The 21,247-nt window shown below is 40.0% G+C and overlaps 1 protein-coding gene across 12 annotated transcripts in view; it reads left to right on the forward strand.

The window, feature by feature from the left end:
- Nucleotides 1–21,247, forward strand: part of ANAPC1 (anaphase promoting complex subunit 1) — an 89,566-nt gene that overhangs the window by 63,112 nt on the left and 5,207 nt on the right. For all 12 annotated transcript variants that reach the window (XR_014841196.1, XM_021087034.2, XM_085018436.1 and 9 more), the window contains 14 exons: nucleotides 410–488; nucleotides 1,236–1,310; nucleotides 3,057–3,133; nucleotides 3,648–3,738; nucleotides 3,835–3,888; nucleotides 4,815–5,008; nucleotides 5,762–5,848; nucleotides 8,503–8,620; nucleotides 9,547–9,624; nucleotides 9,925–9,992; nucleotides 11,430–11,568; nucleotides 13,349–13,435; nucleotides 14,352–14,447; nucleotides 17,452–17,650. Coding sequence is in view for 11 of the 12 variants with exons in the window: in XM_021087034.2 (XP_020942693.2) it covers nucleotides 410–488; nucleotides 1,236–1,310; nucleotides 3,057–3,133; nucleotides 3,648–3,738; nucleotides 3,835–3,888; nucleotides 4,815–5,008; nucleotides 5,762–5,848; nucleotides 8,503–8,620; nucleotides 9,547–9,624; nucleotides 9,925–9,992; nucleotides 11,430–11,568; nucleotides 13,349–13,435; nucleotides 14,352–14,447; nucleotides 17,452–17,650 (1,442 nt within the window). In the remaining variant the exon portion in view is untranslated. The remainder of the gene's footprint in view (nucleotides 1–409; nucleotides 489–1,235; nucleotides 1,311–3,056; nucleotides 3,134–3,647; nucleotides 3,739–3,834; nucleotides 3,889–4,814; nucleotides 5,009–5,761; nucleotides 5,849–8,502; nucleotides 8,621–9,546; nucleotides 9,625–9,924; nucleotides 9,993–11,429; nucleotides 11,569–13,348; nucleotides 13,436–14,351; nucleotides 14,448–17,451; nucleotides 17,651–21,247) is intronic.

Raw genomic sequence — 21,247 nt, forward strand, 5'->3', positions numbered from 1 at the left:
AGACAGTAAACCATGTTCTAAAAGTCTTAATTTAAAAAACTTTCTAAGAGTCAAGAAATTTTTCAAAGTTGTAAATTCCTTTTTTAGAAAAAGTGAGTATTTGCAAAATTAACAAGGTGGTTAAAACCAGATTTATTCATCGTTTTCATAAAGGCATATGTCATTGCTTCCTGAGCACTGGAGATACTTCACTGAAGAAACAAAACTAAAGATATCTGTCCTTAGGAAGCTTATAGTAAGGCATACCTACATACCTAATAAATTTTACATTGGAGAATGTAAAATACTATGGCAAAAAGATAGGGCAGTTGTTGGAGTGGAGAGAAAATTCTTGAAATTTGTCTTGGGATTCTTGATTATCTTGCCCTCTTTTTGAGCAATAATGTTTACTGATATCCTCCACCAACAGATCCATTGCAGATTGGCTCCGAGCTCCTGACACCATGTATTTGCTGGACTTTGTGAAGCCAGAATTTCTCTTACTTAGGGTATGATACTTTGCTATTTTTCCTCTCTGTTAACATGAGGAGTCTATTGTGATTCTTAAGTTTAGCTTGCAAATATAAATGTCTCTCTAAGAGAGCATTTTACTGTGGATCCATCGTGTGTGTGTGTGTGTGTGTGTGTGTGTGTGTGTAAAATTGGTAATATTCTTTTGAAATTCCCCCGGTATAACTGTAGAAATTGCCAAGAAAGGCAACCGCATTGATATGTAAAACTTGGAGTGACATTTCAGCTTCTCACATTATTATTCAAAACTTCCTACTAAGCAATAATTGACTAGGGCTTCATTACGTCTTTATTTTGCACTCTTTTGTTATTAAGGATGCAATCATACTATTAAAGGCATTATTAGTAACAGAAATTGTTTGACATAATTGCTTCAAATTTTTCCTCTGCCTTGATGGTTAAATGTACTTAGCATATGAAAGGCTTTAAATTATGGTGACAGAGCTGTATGATTTTTCTTTTATGGAACAAGTTTTAAAAACTTCTTCCAAGGTATCCAAACTTGGATGATGACGAACTCAATTTTAGGGGGTCTTTTTGTGGTAAAATGTAAATCTTCAGTTTATTTTAATGAGTTAGCTTAGGTTGATACTATATACCTTATTTTTCAAAATGTTCATCAGTTCAGAACTAATTCTTAATTGTTCTGTTTATGATATTGACTTTGTTACAAAATCTATGAACTTTATCTGCTGTAACTAATTTTTCTGTATTGCATTTTTAAGACACTTGCTCGATGCCTGATTTTATGGGATGATATTTTACCAAACTCCAAGTGGGTTGATAGCAATGTTCCTCAAGTACGTATGTATAATAAGTATTATATCTTTAATCACGTGAAATTATGATTTCTTGTGGGATTTCCAAAACCCTGAAAGTACTTTTTCTCTTGAAGGCAGTATTGATGTTTTTCTTGAAAACATAGGAACTTTCATTTTAAGATTGTGTGCTGAGCACAGACCATACTTTCCTTTTTCAGTTACAGAGCCCTAGAAATTGTGATTTTTTTAAAAACTAAACGTCTCAAAGAACCCTAAAAAAGTATTCTGACATTTTTATCCTAATTAGGTACATATTTATTTAAGGTACTGTTTTACCCTGTGATAATTTTTTATATTGTATATAATAAGTGTTTTCAATTACTTAATGGACTTGGTGTTTATGATTTGATGATTTGCAGTACATAAGAAGATTTTATCATAAGCATCTTCTGAATACTTATTGGTTTATTATAGAAAGCATCCTGATGCTTTCTGAACAGTCTTCTAAAAAGAATTATAGGAATAGGAGTTCCTCTTGTGGCTCAGTGGGTCGGGAACCTGACATAGTGTCCATAAGGATGCGGGTTTGATCCCTGGCCTCCCTCAGTGGGCGAAGGATCTGGTGTTGCTGCAAGCTGTCGTGTGGGTCACGCATATGGCTTGGATCCCACATTGCAATGGGTGTGGCATGGGCTAGCAGCTGTAGCTCTGGTTGGAACACTAACCTGGGAGCTCCCAGGTGCTGCAGGTGTGGCTGTTTAAAAAAAAAAGAAAATATAGGAATAAATATTAAAAGTTTTACTTCTGTGTACTTATATGCATACGTTTAGAAAATATATACCTTTATCTTTTTTGGGGGGGAGGGGTTCTGTAACTGCAGCATATGGAAGTTCCCAGGGGTCAAATCAGAGCTTCAGCTGCTGGCCTATGCCACAGCCATAGCCACGTGGGATCCAAGCTGCATCTTGGACTTCCACCCCCGCTCGCAGCAACGCCATATCTGTAACACACTGAGCAAGGCCAGGGAGCGAACCCGCGTCCTCATGGATCCTAGTCGGGTTCGTTACCACTGAGTCACGATGGGAACTCCACCTTTTTTTTAATTTGTATTTTTTAAGTGAAGTGAATCAAGTAAGTTCTTGTTTGTTAAAGCTAGATAATCTGTGTTTTTTAAAAAACATTCTTATTCACTACCTATGCTGAAAGGGAAGTGTTTGTAAACCCTAGTTATAGATTAACGTAGATGGTTTAGTTTAGCTTGGGTAGTGAATCTAGTAACAAACTTCACCTTTGGTAGGTAGGTAGGCTTAATACTAGAAGCCTACCTTCTAGTAGCCACATCTGCAACCTACACCACAGCTCACGGCAATGGCCATATCCTTAACCCTCTGAGCGAGGCCAGTGATCAAACCCACAACCTCATGGTTGCTAGTCAGATTCGTTTCTGTGGCACCACGACGGGAACTCCTGTGGTCATCATCTTTTTATTTTAGTTGACTGGTGTGAAATATTATTACTCTGTTATTGATTCAGAATGTACTAAAGTCCGCCAGTTTATATTCATTTATATTCATTTAGTCCTGTTATTTGGCCCATCTTAGATTTGAAATTGGATTTCATTCAATGAGAAATGTGATTGCATTCAATATAGGCCTCTGAATGAAATGGTTTGATAAAGCTTATTTTATGTAAATAAAGCCATAATAAGCAGTATGTATTCTTCAAATTATTAAATACCTGTAACTTGAATTTAATGTCCACATGTTCTTGTTTTTATCTTGACAGATTATAAGAGAAAATAGTATCTCTCTCAGTGAAATTGAGTTGCCTTGCTCAGAGGATTTGAATTTGGAAACTTTGTCGTAAGTCATGAATTGTATAATACAGACTAGCTACTCTAGCACCTGTCAGATAAATGAATTGAAATATACTGTATAGGAGTAATACTGTTTTGGTTTGAGTGATTCTGAATCTGCCACGTTTCTAACCATTGTTTATCTGATGTTCACAAGTTTGATTTTTTAGCTTTCTAAAGTGTAGAGTTTATATCCTCAAAAAACAATGCTGGAGATTTTAATTTGTGTTAAATTGCTCTTTTATCCTTCCTGTTTAAAAAAAATGGCAGTGATTGTTAGAAATTATATTTTGCTGCATATGAAACAGTGCAGGCAAGAGGCACACTCTCACAGCCAAATAGATGATGCTTCTGCTGAAGAACAGTAGACAGAAATGTGTTGATTGAGCAGAGGCACAATTGAGCGTTCCCAGAAGGATAGAGAACAGGAATATTTATTATTTTTACCCCCAAATAATAGTAATAATAAATTTTAAAGCAAAACAGGGACAATATTTAAATTTCTTGTGGTCTGTTTCCAGGCAAGCGCATGTCTACATAATTGCAGGAGCTTGTTTGTCTCTGGGTTTTCGATTCGCTGGCTCAGAAAACTTATCGGCATTTAACTGTTTGGTAAGAAATATCTTCATTTACTCTGTTCTATTTTATTTTTTACAGAGCCTTAGTATGCTTCTTTTAACCTTAAATTTTTTTCTTTTGTTTTTCCAGCATAAATTTGCAAAAGATTTTATGACTTATTTGTCTGCACCTAATGCTTCTGTAGTAAGTCTTTTTATGATGATTCTCCTTGGGAATAAAATTAAACTTGAAGAAAACTCACTGATAATTCAATCACTTCTGTGTTGCCTTACTCCATTCTCAGTACTGAATGCTGGTAATTGCTTTTTGAAAAGATTAGTTCTTAGTCAAAATGCAATTGCTTTTGAGGATTACTGCTCTGATGATAGTAAGACTGCAGATTTATTTCCTGGCCCCAAAAAAAAAAAAACCCAACCCCACACAGATTTAGTCAACATTATTTATAATATTAGAAAATTGGAAACATAAAAAGTCCTAAAGGTAATCAAAAAATGAACTATGGTATATTTACATTGTTGTATAGAGGAGCTATATCAAAATCAGGTTCTGTAAGAATTTTTTGAGTGGAGATTGCTTATAATAGATTCGAAAGCTTAAAAATATTGTAGTAATATCTGTTTCATTAAAAAAAGAAAAAAGATATTGGAAAAGATATGGAGAAAAAAGAAAGCCAGATGTGTATAGCTGTTAGTATTCCAAGTGATTCTTATTTCCTTTTTGATGCTTTCTCTTCTGAATTTTTGACACTGAACTTAAATTCCATCATCTGGGAAAATATTTGTTTTTTCAGGTTTTTAAAAGTTGTAAACATTTGTAGTCTAATGATGGCCGATTGAGTTTTGATAAAAGAAAATGCAGGGCTTCCCCCTGGGGCGCAATGGGATCAGAAGCATCTCTGCAGTGCTGGACCGCAGGTTTGATCCCTAGCCTGGCACGGTGGGTTAACCATCCGGTCGGTATTAGACTGCAGCTGCAGCTCGGATCTGATCTCTGGCCTGGGACCTCACTATGCCTAGTGGTGGCCAAAAAAATTAAAAAAAAAAAAAAAAAAAAAGAAAGAAAGAAAATGTTGCACCAGGGTTGTAGTATGTTACCTTTCTCGTCTCTAGACAGGTCCTTACAATCTGGAGACTTGCCTCAGTGCGGTGCTGCTGTCTCTGGCCATGGTGATGGCTGGCTCGGGGAACTTGAAGGTTTTGCAGCTTTGTCGCTTCTTGCACATGAAAACAGGTGGTGAAATGAACTATGGTTTCCATTTAGCCCATCACATGGCCCTTGGACTTCTGTTTTTGGGAGGAGGAAGGTAAATGAATGTGTGTGTGTGTGTGTGTGTGTGTGTGTGTGTGTGTGTGTGTATTTTTTTTTCCCCTCTCAGTGAAAAGGATCTCATGAGCAAGATGTCTAAGAGCGACTTATGCTGCAGGTGCAGCCAAAAATAAAACTGAAGAAGTTGTTTCCAGTTTTAAGTATCTGGGGTTTAGGATTGCATTCATGGTGCTCACTACTACACTCTTTTAGTTTAAAACTTTTCTTACTAATTCAAGTTTTGAATTTAACATTTGTTAAATGGGGAGTTTCCATTGTGGCTCAGAACCGAATCTGTCTAGGAACCATAAGATTGCGGGTTCGATTCCCTGGCCTTGCTCGGTGGGTTAAGGATCTGGCGTTGCCGTGAGCTGTGGTGTAGGTCGCAGACGCAGCTAGGATCTGGTGTTGCTGTGGCTGTGGTGTAGGCTGGTGGCTGTATCTCTGATTGGACTCCTAGCCTGGGAACCTCCATATGCCATGGGTTAGGCCCTAAAAAGAAAAAAGACAAAAAAAAATATATCATTTGTTAATGAGATGTTGCTTCTGCTTTAAATGGTAGATGATGTTGACATGGCTTAAGAACTAACTGTAAAGTAAAATGTTCACAGTGTTGACACACTTGTATTGATCGAGGTGTTAGTCTCAGCAGTGTGCCTTGCCACAACACCCCAATTTCCTGATTCTCAAGAATGCCGTGAAGGTTCACACTGTAGGTTGATGAATGTGTCCCTCCTGGTTTGTTTTGCAGGTACTCTTTGAGCACATCGAACTCTTCCATCGCTGCTCTCCTCTGTGCCCTCTACCCGCACTTCCCAGCTCACAGCACAGACAACCGGTGAGTCTGGTGATTTTCTCAAGTTCTCTGAGGAAATAGTTTGAGTGTATTTTGGTTCCATAAACTCATTTCCAGATTAGCTTTATTCTGTTGTTGAACTTAGTTATCTTCCTGGGTAAATCTTTTGAAAAGCTTCTCTCTCAGAATATTAAGCCAGAACAGAACTTTGGGCATCTGATGGATGGATGATCAGCCTTCCACCATTCTCCAGTCAGTAGGACAGGTTCCCTTTAGGGAAGAGCTCATCGTGCAAAAAGATAGCAACTAAAAGAAGCTGTATGTGTCTTGGCAACTTGTTTAATTCCAAGAGAGGAATTTGTCTGATTTAGTGGCAGTGTCTGTATGAATTCTGCTTTTTCCCTCTTTTACATGAATGCTGAGAACTTTTGTATAAATGACAAAGAGGGGAGTGAAGAGGGAAGTGCAGCAAAGCATCATGCAGTTTAGAGGTGGCAGCGAGCTGCAGACCCTCAGACAGTCTGAAGAAGCAGTCTGATGATGCCATAGCTCTGCGTATAAGCGCACAAAGAACCACCAACACTTCAGTTTCTCTAGAAGTTTCAGGCAAAGCCAATCTCTGTTGTTTGTGGAAGAAGGGAAGCAAATGTCTCCTTGTATCCCAGTGATATCTTGCTATCACCAGTGAGCTCAGCTGAGCCCCTGTCCCCCACAACTTGTCCTCTCTGTCCAGAGAAGGATCAGGAGAGGGAGCACTCATTGTAGTGATTAAGCCATCATTTAAAGCTATTATCCAGTGTACCACCAGTAATGAAGGAGAGAAAAATGTTTTACAAAGGTAGTAGTAGTGGTAGGTGGTACATAGGAATAGTCTTGTTAAATTAATGTAACTTTCGGCAAAGTGGTCTCTCACTGGTCAGTTTAGGGAAGATTGTTTTGAGTTATTGAAGTCGCTGTGGTATAGAGAACATGGGAGAGCCTCTTTCACATGTTGCTGGTCAAAGTATCAGCTGTTTTAAAACAATTTGGTGATAAGCACCAAGAACATTATATGTATCAGTTTTTTTTTTTTAGCCTTGATTGATTTTATTTCTGATAGATTTAGGGGGTGGGTAAATTTGGGTGAGAAGAGGGGAGGGTATTGATATAACTAAAATTATGTGTGATACAACTAAATTAAATTACTTACTTTGCCAACTTACTACACTAAAAAGCTTTCTGTGGGCAAGCTTCAAGTCTGAGGCTAGCAGTTGTGTGGCTCAGTGGCTCAGTCAAGTGGCTCCTTGATTTCATACAGAAATGAATAAACTGTAATTTCCCTTTATTAGTCCTTTGAATCAGCCCTTCAGTAGCTGCCACCGTTCCTGGGTCTGCAAAGTCCACCCTGGTCTTCCCAAGTGCTGATAACCAAATATTTCTACTTCCTCTTCCTCTGGACACTTGAACCCCTTATATTCTGGAGGCCACATGACAAGTGGCCACATTTGAAGTCTTGCTTTATCCTTATTAATGGGATCTTAAAAATGTAAAACATCTTTATGTGTTTAAAATCTAAAATAGAAATTTTAAAGTTTAAAAAAAAATTTTGAGGGAGTTCCTGTTTTGGCTCAGTGGGTTACGAACTTGGCTAGTATACATGAGGATGCAGGTTCCATCCCTGGCCTTGCTCAGTGGGTTAAGGATCCAGCATTGCCGTGAGCTGTGGTATAGGTCAAAGACACAGCTCAGATCCCTCATTGCTGTGGCTGTGGCGTAGGCTGGCGGCTGCAGCTCTGATTTGACCCCTAGCCTGAAAACTTCCATATGCCACAGGTGTGGCCCTAAAAAGGCGAAAAAGAAAATTTTTTTTTGAAAACTCAGAAAAGCACACAGGCAGCAAGAAAATACCTCACCCATTAATTTTTGGTGTACTGTGTTCTGGGTGTTTATGAATGTATTTGTGTTCAGGGATGTTTGTGTAGAAATGCTTTGCCATCTAAGGAGAACTGTTACCCTTTCTTTTCCCTCCTCCCTACCAGCCCTTTAAAAAAAAAAAAAAAAAAAAAAAAGACCTGGAAGTAAACCCCTTAGGAGGTGAAAGAGATGCCTGTGTTGAACAGAAAAAGATATTTGAAAACTGATGTTATAAGTGATCACTTCATAACTAAACATGTTCATGCTTAGATAATTTTTACTTCCCTCTAAAACTTCTTAACTGAAAACTCAAGTAAAGAATGCTTGAATCAAGGCTCTCATGTCCAGACTTTTTTTTTTTTTTTTTTTTTTTTTTTTTTTTTGTCTTTTTGCCATTTCTTGGGCTGCTCCCGCGGCATATGGAATTTCCCAGGCTAGGGGTCTAATCGGAGCTGTAGCTGCCAGCCTACGCCAGAGCCACAGCAACTTGGGATCCGAGCCGCGTCTGCGACCTACACCACAGATCACGGCAACGCCGGATCCTTAACCCACTGAGCAAGGGCAGGGATCGAACCCGCAACCTCATGGTTCCTAGTCAGATTCGTTAACCACTGCGCCACGACGGGAATTCCCCAGACTTTTTTAAAGAGAATTTCTCCTTTACGTTTTAGTTGAATCACATCATCTTCCTTTAGGAGATGGCCTGGGAAGCTGCCACTCTGGCTCTGACTTGGTTCTGCTTGTAGGCCACAGCAGACAGAAGAGCCCATGCCTGTTACCACCTGTCTGTGTTCTGTGAACAGGTACCATCTCCAGGCTCTCCGGCACCTGTATGTGCTAGCTGCGGAACCGAGGCTTCTGGTGCCTGTGGATGTGGATACAAACACGCCATGCTACGCCCTGTTAGAAGTGACCTATAAGGTAACACTCCCCTCCCATTTGTAACCTTATTGCCACTCTCCCATCTTTGCAAGTCAAAATATCTTGAAAGTGTTGTTTTAAAAGGTGGCAATAGTGAGTTGAACTCTGATAAAAGTTGACACTTCCGAAGTTCTTGTATACCCTGCCAGGCCATTCAGGCTCCTTTGTCTTCTCTAGGTGTGGTATTTTAGAGATTGTCAGCAGCTCTTTTGTCTTTAGAGTGTGTAGTTTGAAAATGCCCCTGTTTACATAGCTGGTAGTAGTTTCTAAAAAATGAATTGAGTTATAATGATTCTTAGATTTTTTTAGCAGTGCTTTTAAAACCCAAGGTTGTGTACGTGATGAGCGATCTTTGATTTAGATCCACAGATAGATTGTAAGTCATATATCCTTCCTTTGTGAAATTGTTGGGGACCTTTGGTGTATTGAAGCTCTGCTAGGCTCTGGGGTACCAAGCTGAAATGACATTGTCGTTTTCCTTATGAAGCTTCTGTCCTTTGGGGAGTCAGGCATGGATGCAGTAAGAGTAGCGTGTGATAATTGGAGGTTTGTGTGGGATGCAGGGGGTGCAGAAAGTGTTCCCATCAAGCCATCATAAGGGGGCCTTCACACTAGACCTGGTGTCTGGGCTGAGGTGTGCCGGCTGAGCCAGGCACATTCCCATGTTCTCAGCAGAGAAGACACGTGGGCAGAGATCCAGAGGCCTCAGTACTGCTGGCTGGTGCAGGGCTTGGAGTGTAGATGGTGGTGCCTGCTCTGCCCAGGATTGTAGATGGGAGCCCTTTCAGACTTGAGAGTCGGAGGACTTTATGCCGTTTGACAGTCTGTCTACAAACTGCAGGGAGTTGGAAGTGTAGAGCCATGTCTTTTTTTGTACTTTCCCTGACTATGCAGTGAACTGTGGCTGTTCTTTTACATTTGTAAAGGGCACTCAGTGGTATGAACAAACCAAAGAAGAATTGATGGCTCCCACCCTTCTTCCAGAACTTCACCTTTTAAAGCAGGTGAGTAGGATGTGTTTTAGGGGGATTTATCCGGGGTTACATTCAGCCAGAGTAGTGTAGCATTAAAGATAGGAAAGCTGCAGCAGGAGGAGCAGAGGTCTTTGCCGGGAGCTCTTCACTGATGGTAGATGGCTGGAGAATGTGATTTGCACACATGTTCCTCTGGAAACGGAGCTTGTTAACCTCTCCATGTCTCTTTCCAGCCCAGTTATTTTTATTTCCTCTAAGAAGCATGGGTTTCATTTTGTCAAACTAGCACTTTCCCAGAATTGGATTGACTGATTATATTTATCTTGGCAGATTAAAGTTAAAGGTCCACGATACTGGGAACTGCTCATAGATTTGAGCAAGGGAACACAACACTTGAAGTAAGTATGTTGAATTTCTTAGGTGTGTCTGTGAAGGGAATAGTAATGTACGGGAAGGTTTGAATTATATTTATTTATTTATTTATTTAATTTTTTTTTTTTTTTTTGGTCTTTTTTTTTGCCATTTCTTGGGCTGCTCCCGGCATATGGAGGTTCCCAGGCTAGGGGTCGAATCGAAGCTGCAGCCACCAGCCTACGCCAGAGCCACAGCAATGCAGGATCCGAGCTACGTCTGCAACCTACACCACAGCTCATGGCAACGCCGGATCCTTAACCCACTGAGCAAGGCCAGGGATCGAACCCACAACTTCATGGTTCCTAATCGGATTCGTTAACCACTGCGCCACGACGGGAACTCCAAAGGAAGGTTTAAATTATAGGTAATTTTCTAGAATGCTCCTTCTCATCCTTTAATCTCACCCCGGACAATATGTAGAGTATATATTAAATAAAGTGGTCTGTGTCTTGAAACAGAAAATTAAATTTTAAATTTAGAAATCAAACCCTAAATATTTATATTAATTCACTGAGAAACTTGAAGTGACTTATATTTAGACAGTAATGGAATTGTCTTTTTTTTTTTTTTTTTATTTTTATTTTTTAGCTGTGCCTGTGGCATGTGGAAGTTCCTGGGCCAGAGATTGAACCCATGCCACAACAGTGACCTGAGCCACAGCATTGACAACATCAGGTCTTTAAGCCACTGAACCACATGGGAACTCCTGAAATTGTCTTTTGGAGCAATAATGAAAGATTTAGTTTAAGAAAATAGGCTGATTTATATGTCCACAAAGGGAACTTTTAACAGTTGGTGTTTGTCAGACCACATCTTCTGTTGCACCTTTTTATCTTTCTTTTGTTAGATTGTTCTCATAAAACTAAGATTATGGTAGATTGCTTTTGCATAATCATATGCAAGTAATTACTTTGATGAGCAGAGAGTGTTAATAATTTCATACCTCACTTACTGTGTAAATTAAGTATGTTTCCAGAAAATTTAACAAGCTTGTAACAGTTTTTATAGTATAGTCCTCATTCCTCTTTCTCCCAAACTATCTATATAATAGCTGTTTTCTATATTATTCTATCTTAAGATTTGCAGCAGCATTTTCTGTTTGGCTCTAAACCAATCAATAGATATTTATAGGGAATATGAAAAAGTGTTGGATAAAATACTTCCTTTGAAGTTCGCACTGGAGCAGATAGTCAGAATGCCTCCTTATTGAAGAGGTTCCATGAATCTAGACAGCAGAAAAAAACAGCTTTATTACGATTTTCTTGTAGGGCATGATTTAGTTTAGACATGGTAAATGGAAACTTTTAGTGGAAAGTTGTTAAGACCTCATCTCCTGTGAACATAGAATTGGGAAACACTTCATTTCCAGCCAACAGCTGCCAGTAATACCTCATGTAAAATCAATTCTCTTTTTCTGTCAGGTCAATTCTTGCCAAGGATGGAGTTTTATATGTTAAGCTCAGAGCAGGTCAGCTCTCCTACAAGGAAGATCCAATGGGATGGCAAAGTTTGTTGGCCCAGACTGTGGCTAACAGAAACTCTGAAGCTCGGGCTTTCAAGGTATCATTGATGGGTAAAAGCTGAATGATATTCTCACAAGAAAAAAATGTCTTTATAACTATGGATGCTGATGGATGTTAACCAGACTTCTTATGGTTGTCATTTTGCAGTATATACAAATCATTATGTTGTACACCTGCAACTAATAAAATGTTGTTTGTTGCTTATACCTCAATTAAAAAAAAAAATTGAACCATGAGAGGGAATAGGTTCCAATCCCACTAGTCCATGCAAAGCATGTACCTCAGTGAGGACATTTATGGTACCATTTAGGTAGATCTGCTCTCTCTGATCACTGCAGATTTTAAGGACTGAATGACCTTGGGCCTGTTGGCTGTTTTATGTGACAGCGTTATAAAATATGGGCTATCTGCCAGGACTCTTAAGGATGATTTACATTTAGTGACAGGGACAGTCAGACTACATCTTAACACACAAAAAAATTAGCTTAATAATCATAAACTTATTAATCCTCATATCTATCAAGATTTACTTAACTCATGGCAAAATTTAAAAAAGATTTTTGCAAGGTAGCACTTAGTTCTCATGACTGAGTCTTTGTAATTGTTTCCAGTGAATAACTAGATGTAGTTGACATCAGTGAATTTTGTCAGTATTCAATAGGGTCTCTGCGAAATACTTTTGAAGGATTTTTGGACAGTTTATCTTGGATTAGCACTCTTGCTTTTATATAAATTAGAGCGCATCTCAAAGACTCTCATCCAGTTTTTAAAGAAAATAAGTTTAGATTCAAGTTTGAATGGGGGGAAGTATGTAAAAATTAAAAGACATCGCAATTTCCTGCCTGCTGGGAGTTCAGAATTAAAATGTAAACCTCAGTGGAAAATAGTAATAGCTTTATATTCTGTTTCCAGTCTTGAACCTTGAGTGATATTCCTCCCCACTCTTTTTTCCAGTTTTAAAAATTGTGGTAAAATACATGAAACATAAAATTAACTGGCTTAATTCTTTTAAGGGTGTAGTTCACTGGTGTTAAATCATTCATGTTGTGCTGCCATCACCACCGTCTGTCTCCATAACTCTTTTCATCAGTCTTTCCCATTAGTACATACTGACCCCCTGGCAACCACCATGCTGATTTCTCTATGACTGTGATGACTCTAATGACTTTAAGACTGCATTTGTCTTTTTGTGAATGGCTTATTAAGGTGATAATATTTTTTCCTTATCTTTTGAGTAAAATTCTAGTTTCTAGTTTGCCTTTCATTTCGTTAAGCTGGGAGGGGGCCTTTTTTGAATTAGTTGTATTAAGAAACACCTGTTTTCATCTGCATTTTGATAAATCAGTAGCTCATGGTAACTTGTGCAAAAAGTTTCTTAAAGCTTCTCAGCAGAATGGGTTGATGAAACTAGCAAGTTTTATAACCTTGGGTTGTATGGGAACATTGGGTGAAAAAAATAAGGTAGATTTTTTACAGTTGCATGTATTATAACTTGTAGTAGGAAAAAGAATCTTTACTATCTCAGAGTTCCTGTCGTGGCACAGTGGAAATGAATCCGACTAGGAACCACGGGGTTGCGGGTTTGATCCCTGGCCTTGCTCAGTGGGTTAAGGATCCGTTGTTACCCTGAGCTGTGGTGTAGGTTGCAGATGTGGCTTGGATCCCGCATTGCTGTGGCTGTGGTGTAGGCCGGCAGCTCTAGCTCTGATTCGACCCCTAGTTTGGGAACCTCCATGTGCTGTGGGAGTGGCCCTAAAAAGCGAAAAACAAACACACTTTATTATCTCACTTAGACTTGTTGTTTGTTTATTTTTTAGCCTGAAACAATTTCAGCATTCACTTCTGATCCAGCACTTCTTTCATTTGCCGAATATTTCTGCAAACCAACTGTGAACATGGGGCAGGTATATATTATATGGTTTGCTCAGTTCTAGGACTAGAGTTTGTTTTTTTCTATCTGTGGACACCAAAAGAATCTTTAATATCCATATTTGTCTTTGATTTGATGACATGCCTCAGGCACATCATTTCAGATGGCTAGGACTGGATATAGGAATTAAACATACCCTGTTGCCTGCATGTGTGTGTGGCCTTGGGAGAAATTTCCAACCTCTTTGAGATGTAGTTTCCTTATTTCTGAAAGTGGGATTATAATAGAACCTACCTTACATTGTTATCTTGAGAATTAAGTGAAATAACCTTCCTGCCTTATTTATTGAATCTTCACTTTGTATCAGGCACTCTGCTCAGTGTTCTTTGTAATTTTTTCATTTCATTCTGACTCCGAGGGTAGGAACTTTATTGTTCCAGTTTTACAGACGAGGATACTGCCTCTTAGAGATGGCACACGCCCAAGATCACACAGCCAGTAAGAGCTGGGGCCTGTGCTCAAGGCCTCAGGTCTCTGGTGAAAGCCTGTGCCTGCCTTAACCCCAGCAGTGCTTGGCCAGGCTACCTCTCCCACCTGTTCTACTGCATCTTTGCGGATTCTGGGTGTCCTTTCTGAATCCTTTTCTTGCCAGCCCAACCCAAGGCATATGGCTGTGTTGTCCTGTCTGCTGATTTTGCTGGCTTGGTTCATTCCTTTCCCCCACAGCACTTATATCCTTAACTGTTCATTGGGACTTAATTTTGATTTTTTTTTAAATTGATGTTTAGTATTACATGCACTATGATTTTTTAAAGACTTAGCTATTTTACCCTTTTATATCATTCACTACAGAACTTAAGAATGGGCCATAATAGTTACTATACAGTTGTTTTTTAATTGATTTTGGAATATACATTAAGGTGCTACAAAAAGATTTTGACTTTCCACAGAAACAGGAAATTCTGGATCTCTTTTCTTCAATTCTCTATGAATGTGTGACTCAGGAGACCCCAGAGATGTTGCCTGCATACATAGCCATGGATCAGGTATGGCTCAAAAAACCTATTCCAGTTCTGATGAGATTTATCCTGTATTTCAAGTAACATACCGGTCAATGAGTTAGGGTTCCTTACGTGTCCATTTATTTAGTTTCTTATTTCTTGGTTTCAAAAATGAAATTCCTGGGGTTCCCATCGTGGCTCAGTGGGTTAAAAACATGATTAGTATCCATGAAGTTGTGGGTTTGATCCCTAGCCTCACTGTGCTGTAGGCTGGCAGCTGCAACTCTGATTCAACCTGTATGTAGTCTGGGAACTTCCATATGCTGCAGGTGTAGCTCTAAAAATAAAAAGGGAATTCCTATCAAAGTTGAAAGTGCTTTAGTTACCAAATGCGTAGAGTTTATGCTGACAGGAGTGCACCTTGGTGGGCTGTCTGACTCCAAGGGTTTCTACACTCCCCTTGTGGCCTTTTCCTCTGACTGGTCCCTCCCTTTCTCCCCGAGCTCCTTATGTGAGCTCTTACCTCCCCCTCAGCAAAGCCTCTTCATGGCAAAGATTATGCGTATGAGCAGTTAAGTGAAGAAACAGTGCCCTGGCGATGGCGGTGGTGTGCACTCACACCTGCATGGTTAAGCTTGCGGAAGTCACGGCATCAGTATATAGGGACTTAGGGAGCTGGAGTTCATTTTAAAATTCTTTTGTGTTAATGCTATTTTAAAAGAGCCTGAAAAGGGGTAATGCAGAAGAAAATGCATAGCGGCTTTCCTAAAGAATGGGACTCACTTGTTCACTTTAGGTTATTACTTCTGGCTTTTTAATGATATTTTCATATTTTTCAGACTCAAATTTGCAGTTAAACTAAGCCAGTAGTTTTCTAACTTGGCTAAAATTTATCTGGGATATTTTAACAATACAGATCCACGAGTCCCATTTCCATAATGACTGAATTAGAATTTCTATGAAGACTTTGCTTTGCCCTGGGACCCAGTGCACATGAAAGTCTGTGTGCGCCTTTTAAGAATGGGGTCTCTGTTTCCCCCAGTCCTATGGAGCTCCAGTGCACAAGCCCCACTGGCCTTCAAGGCCAGATGCTCTGGGGGCTCTTTCTCTCAGTGCCAGATCCCCAAACGTGGGAGTTTGATGTGGGGCTCAGAACTCTCACTCCTGTAGGTGAGTCTCTGTGAACCAGTTACAGTCTGTGGGGCTTCCCACCTGGGGAGGTATGGAGTTGTTTATATTGTGTAATCGCTCCTCCTACCTTTTGATGTGGCCTCCTCTTTGTCTTCTGGAGTAGGATATCTTTTTTAAGGTTTCTGGTCCATTTGATTGAAGATTGCTCAGCCTTTAGTTGTGAATTTTGTTGATTTTAGGAGAGAAGTTGAGCTCCAGTCCTTCTATTCCGCCATCTTAATCCCATCTCTGAACCAGAATTTCTGAGGTGAAGCCTAGGACCTGTAATTTTAAACGTCTTTTTGAGTGAATATGATATAATGAGTTCACAGATAAGAATTCAGTGTCTAAAGACAAAGGAAGTAATCTCTAATGAGAAACTGATCTCTGCTAAAAAGCTGAGTGGGGGGAGTTCCCATCGTGGCGCAGTGGTTAACAAATCCGACTAGGAACCATGAGGTTGCGGGTTCGGTCCCTGGCCTTGCTCAGTGGGTTAAGGATCCGGCGTTGCCGTGAGCTGTGGTGTAGGTCACAGACGCGGCTCGGATCCTGCAGTTGCTGTGGCTCTGGCATAGGCTGGCAGCTACAGCTCCGATTCGACCCCTAGCCTGGGAACCTCCATATGCCGCAGGAAGCGGCCCTAGAAAAAGGCAAAAAGACAAAAATAAAATAAAATAAAAAGCTGAGTGGGAAAATGCAGAAGGTAATTCCCCCAAATCTGTGTTAAGTAATATTCTGTCTCTTTCTCTTTTTTTTGTTTTTTTAGGGCTGCACCTGTGGCACATGGAAGTTCCCAGACTAGGGGTTGAATTGGAGCTGTAGCTGCCAGCCTACGCCACTGCCACAGCAATGCAGGATCCGAGCTATCTACAAGCTATACCACAGCTCATGGCAACGCTGAATCCTTAACACATTGAGTGAGGCCAAGGATCGAACCCAAGTCCTCATGGATACTAGCTGAGTTTCTTACTGCTGAGCCACAATGGGAACTCCAGTTATCTACCTTTTTTGAATGGTATGTACACTCACATGAGGTCCATACTGGTACTGCTTCTCTGTACAGCAGCCCAGTAATGAGTTGTATCTTTCAATTGCTGGCTGAGTGTGTCCTCTTTTTACACTCTGAACCTTCGCCCCTTGGCAGTCATGGGCAGGTATCTGTGGATTATGATCCCCCCTGGTTGCAGCCATGGTAACTTTGCACATGGGTCCCAAGAACAGCATTATCAGTAATAACTGTTTTTGCCTTCTGATCCCGGCCATGTCATTGTACCCCACGTGGGATTCCCAGAGGTGATTGGCTGTAGACCTGTTGGGTCTTCATTGTTCAGAACCATTGAACCAAGATTGAATCATTTGCCTTTGCTGCCTTTTACCTGAAGGCTGTTCTTGTTCATTTTGAAGAAAGCGGGCCATGTATCTAGAGCCAATAAAGGGCCCCTCTGTGGTAAACTGCATCAGAACACAGAACAGGTTCCCATCTGCCTTTTATCAATCTAATGAACCACATTTAAAAAATCCTCAAGTGTACGGGAGTTCCCGTCGTGGCTCAGTGGTTAACGAATCCAACTAGGAACCATGAGGTTGCCGGTTTAATCCCTGGCCTTGCTCAGTGGGTTAAGGATCTGGCGTTGCTGTGAGCTGTGATGTAGGTCGAAGATGTGGCTTGGATCCCACGTTGCTGTGGCTCTGGTGTAGGCTGGCGGCTATGGCTCCGATTCGACCCCTAGCCTGGGAACCTCCATATGCCATGGGAGTGGCCCAAGAAAGTAGCAAAACAAACAAACAAACAAAAAATCCTCAAGTGTACAACTCTGAGGAGGTGACAGCACCTTCACGCTTTCATTAAGTGCATTGCTGTTCCTCTTTTCTTTGCAAGGCTGTAAGAAGACTGGGGAGAAGAGAAATGTCTGAGACGTCTGAACTTTGGCAGATAAAGTTGGTGTTAGAGTTTTTCAGCTCGAGAAGCCACCAGGAGAGGCTGCAGAACCACCCCAAGCGAGGGCTCTTTATGAACTCAGAATTCCTCCCTGTTGTCAAATGCACTATTGATAATACTCTGGACCAGTGGCTACAAGGTAACAACAGCACTGTGCCCTTTGTGCTTTTAAGCCAATTTGGGACTCAGGCGTTTCTATTTTAACCTATTTTTTAATTGGTAAGCAAGATAAATCTGAGTATAATCCAGAATGGCTATAGATTAATATTTCTAGTTAGGTAAACTAGACTCTGAGTCGCAGTTTTAACTTCTTTAACAGTTACATTTAACTCTATACTTTATAAGCCAGGGAGAGAATATACATGTAGCAATTCCAGACTCCCGATGTTTGTGTTTAACACCTGCATCTGCTCTATTATTTCCTCTTGGAATTTGAATGCCAAGTAATATAATGTTGCAATTTCTAAAAATGTGGTCATCATTTTTGTTTTCATGTGTGAGGAAAAAGACAAATTATTTTATAGGTGTCAGTATTTTCTTTTTATTCAGTTTAGCATTTGATCACTCATAGCAGACCCTTGCTATTATTGATAAGAAATAAGTCCTCACACCTTTGCAGACTCTCTGACTTGCATATTTTGTGTGATGTAATGAAACATTGGCAGTGACTGGAGCATTCTCTAAAACAGTGCCTGAAGTGCTGTCTCCTCACTGCTCTTTAGGGCATTCACTGGTTTACAGCATTGTTCTGAGCCTCCACCAGATTTGACTTGCTGCTCTGGTTGACAAAAATGTGTATTTATGGTTTTATTTAAAAAGAACCATCACTTTAAAAAACTCTTAAATATGTGGTCTCCTCTCTCATGGATACTGTTACCTTTGGGAAGGAGAACAATAAATTAACTGAAGATGCAGAGGCTGTGTGGCAGCATTGGAGAATGTCCTTCATATTTGTGTCTCAGGGAAATTGTGGATACACATGTGGATTTTTAGGGCCTCTCAGTAGTAAGCCAAACTATAATCATGAAATCTGAAAATGCAGCAGAATTATTATATTGTATAGTCATTTTGTGATTTATCTCCTCAATTAGATTTTAATATTGAGTAAAGAAAACGGGTTCAAAGTTTAAGAACTTAAAGTTTACTTTTATATTTTATTGTATAAAATTTAAAGCATAGCACAGAGTGAACATAATAATGTAATACATTCTATCACGCAGCTTTAGGAGTATCAGCATCCTGCCATTCTTGTATCATCTGTATCTTCACTCATTGCCATGCTCAGTTATTTTCCAGATTGTGCCATTTTACATTCCTGCTGGCAGTGGAATGCTGTGCAGTTTTTGGCATCTGTAGTTTTAGAGTCTACTGAGTACGTAGTGGTGTCTCTTTGTAGCTTTAATTTGCATTTCCTTGATGACTCGTCATGTTGATTATTTTTGCATATCTTTATTGGTTTTTCATATACTCTTTGTGAAGTGTCTTTTCATAACTTTACCGAGTTATTAAGTTGGCTATCTTTTGATTATTGAGTTGTAGGAATTTTTCCGTATTCTGGCTTCAAGTTCTTTGTTAGATGTGTGTTTGCAGATATATTCTCCTATTTCATGCCTGGCCTATTTTCTTCAGAGTGTTTTTGATAAACACAAGTTTTTAATTTTGATGAAGTCAAATGTATCGATTTAATTTAGGGTTATTGCTTTCTGAGTGCAAAGAACTCTTTCCTACCCCAGGTCATGAAGCTTTTTGTTTAAGATTTCTATTTAAAAGCACTGTAGTTTTATTTTTTATATTTAGTTGTATGATTCATCTCTAACTTTTTATGTGGTATTAGGTAGGAGTTGTCCCCTTTTTTTTTTTTTTTTGTCTTTTTAGGGCTGCACCCATGGCATATGGAGGTTCCTAGGCTAGGGGTCCAGTAGGAGCTACAGCTGCCAGCCTTTACCACAGCCACAGCAACACAGGCTACACAGCTGACGGCAACACCGGATCCTTAACCCACTGAGCGAGGCCAAGGATCCAACCCACATCCTCGTGGATGCTAGTCTGGTTCACTAACCACTGAGCCACGACAGGAACTCCTTTCTTTTCTTTTTTTTTTAACTTTAAATATGGATAGCTAATTGTTTAAGGACCATTTGTGCAAAGACTTTTTTCTTATTGAATTGCTTTGGGGCCTTTGTTGAAAATTAGTGGTTTGTATAAGTGTGTCTCTCTGTACCGTTGATCTGTTTTGTCAATCTTTCAGGCCAGTACTACACTTTTCCTAACCACTTTGGTTTAGAGTAAATTTGGAAGTTTTGTAGTGTGAGTACTCCAGCTAAAGCAGTATTGAGAGGGAAATTTATAGTGCTAAATGCTTCTCAAATCACTAAGTTCTTACTTCAAGAAACTAGGGGAAAAAAAGCAAAATAAACCCAAAACAAGCATGTAAGAGCAGAAATCAATGAAAGTGAAAACAAAAACAGTAGGGAAAATCAGTAAAACAAAAAGCCAGTAGGCATGAGCGAGTCATCAGTAAGGAACTGTGGCGACTGTGTTCTGTCCTTCTTGTGACAGGCTGTCACAGCAGGGTCTCTAGCCTCCTTTATCACTACTCCTGCTGCCGCCCCCAGTGTCCCACCTCGCATCAGACTGACATCCTCACAGCAGGCCCAGTGGACTCCTGATGATGCTCTTGTCACTCCATCTCATTATTAGGGAAACAGGCCCTCTTGGTGTCTGTGCCAGTGCATTTTATCCCACTTTCTCAGTTTTTTTTTTTTTTTTTTTTTTTTAAACCCTCTGGCCATTCTTTCTCAGTTTCATCACTGTTTCTCTGTCAGTCCTCCACTAGTTTTTCTGGGTGTCACCCTTGATTCTTCCTCTCCCTCCGTTCCCTCTCTTCTTTGGTAGCCAGTCCATTACCATAGCCTTTCAGTCCTCTTTTTTTTTTTAAAGTTTTTATTGGGGTATGGTTTATTTACAGTGTTGTATTACCTTTAGGTTTATAGCAAAGTGAATCAGTTATACAAATACATATATATTCTTTTTTCTAATCCTGACTCTTAATTAGCTCTTAAATCTGTCTACATTTTGCTGCTTCTATCCTGGAACAAACCATGATTATTTCTTGCCTGGACAACTGTTGTAGCCTCCTGCACGTCTTCCTAATTTTTATTCTTATCTCTCTCTCTCTCATCATCTCTAATCAACTGACAGAATGAGTAAACTAACATTCCTGCATTCCTTTCAAAGGCTGCTGACTCAGTTGTGAAAAAATCTGTACTGTGTGGCCACGATGCCTTTCATGGCCAGCAAGGTCCCAGTCTCCCTCTATAGCCCCTTTCTATACCACTTGAGCCCCACAAACTCCACTCAGGCACCCTGGGCTCTTCCAATCCCTCCAGAGCATGGAACTCCTTCTCAGCACAGGACTGTTGAATATGCTGCTTCTCCTCCCAAGAACCTTTTCCTCTCTTTCTTTACCTGCTCAACTCATAGTCACTCTTGCAGCCTCCATTAAATTCCCTTTCCTCACAGGCCTTCTGATACACACTACCTCAGGCAGCTTTCCTGCTGTCTTTATTTCTCTGTCAGCCTTTTCCTCTGTATTAAAATGCCTTTGCCTGCAAGTAACAGAAGGCCTGAGCCAGCATGATTCAAACCGTAAGGACACATGTAAGCTTATATAATTGGGATTCCATGGTTACAGCAGGCTGAAGGGTCATCTTATTCTTGTAGCTTCAGCTCCATT

Source organism: Sus scrofa, chromosome 3 (genome assembly GCF_054392235.1).
Source record: "Sus scrofa isolate SSC_HxYL_T2T_F1_AM1 chromosome 3, Sscrofa_HxYL_maternal_Yorkshire_Landrace_v2.0, whole genome shotgun sequence".
Taxonomy (NCBI): Eukaryota; Metazoa; Chordata; class Mammalia; order Artiodactyla; family Suidae; genus Sus; species Sus scrofa.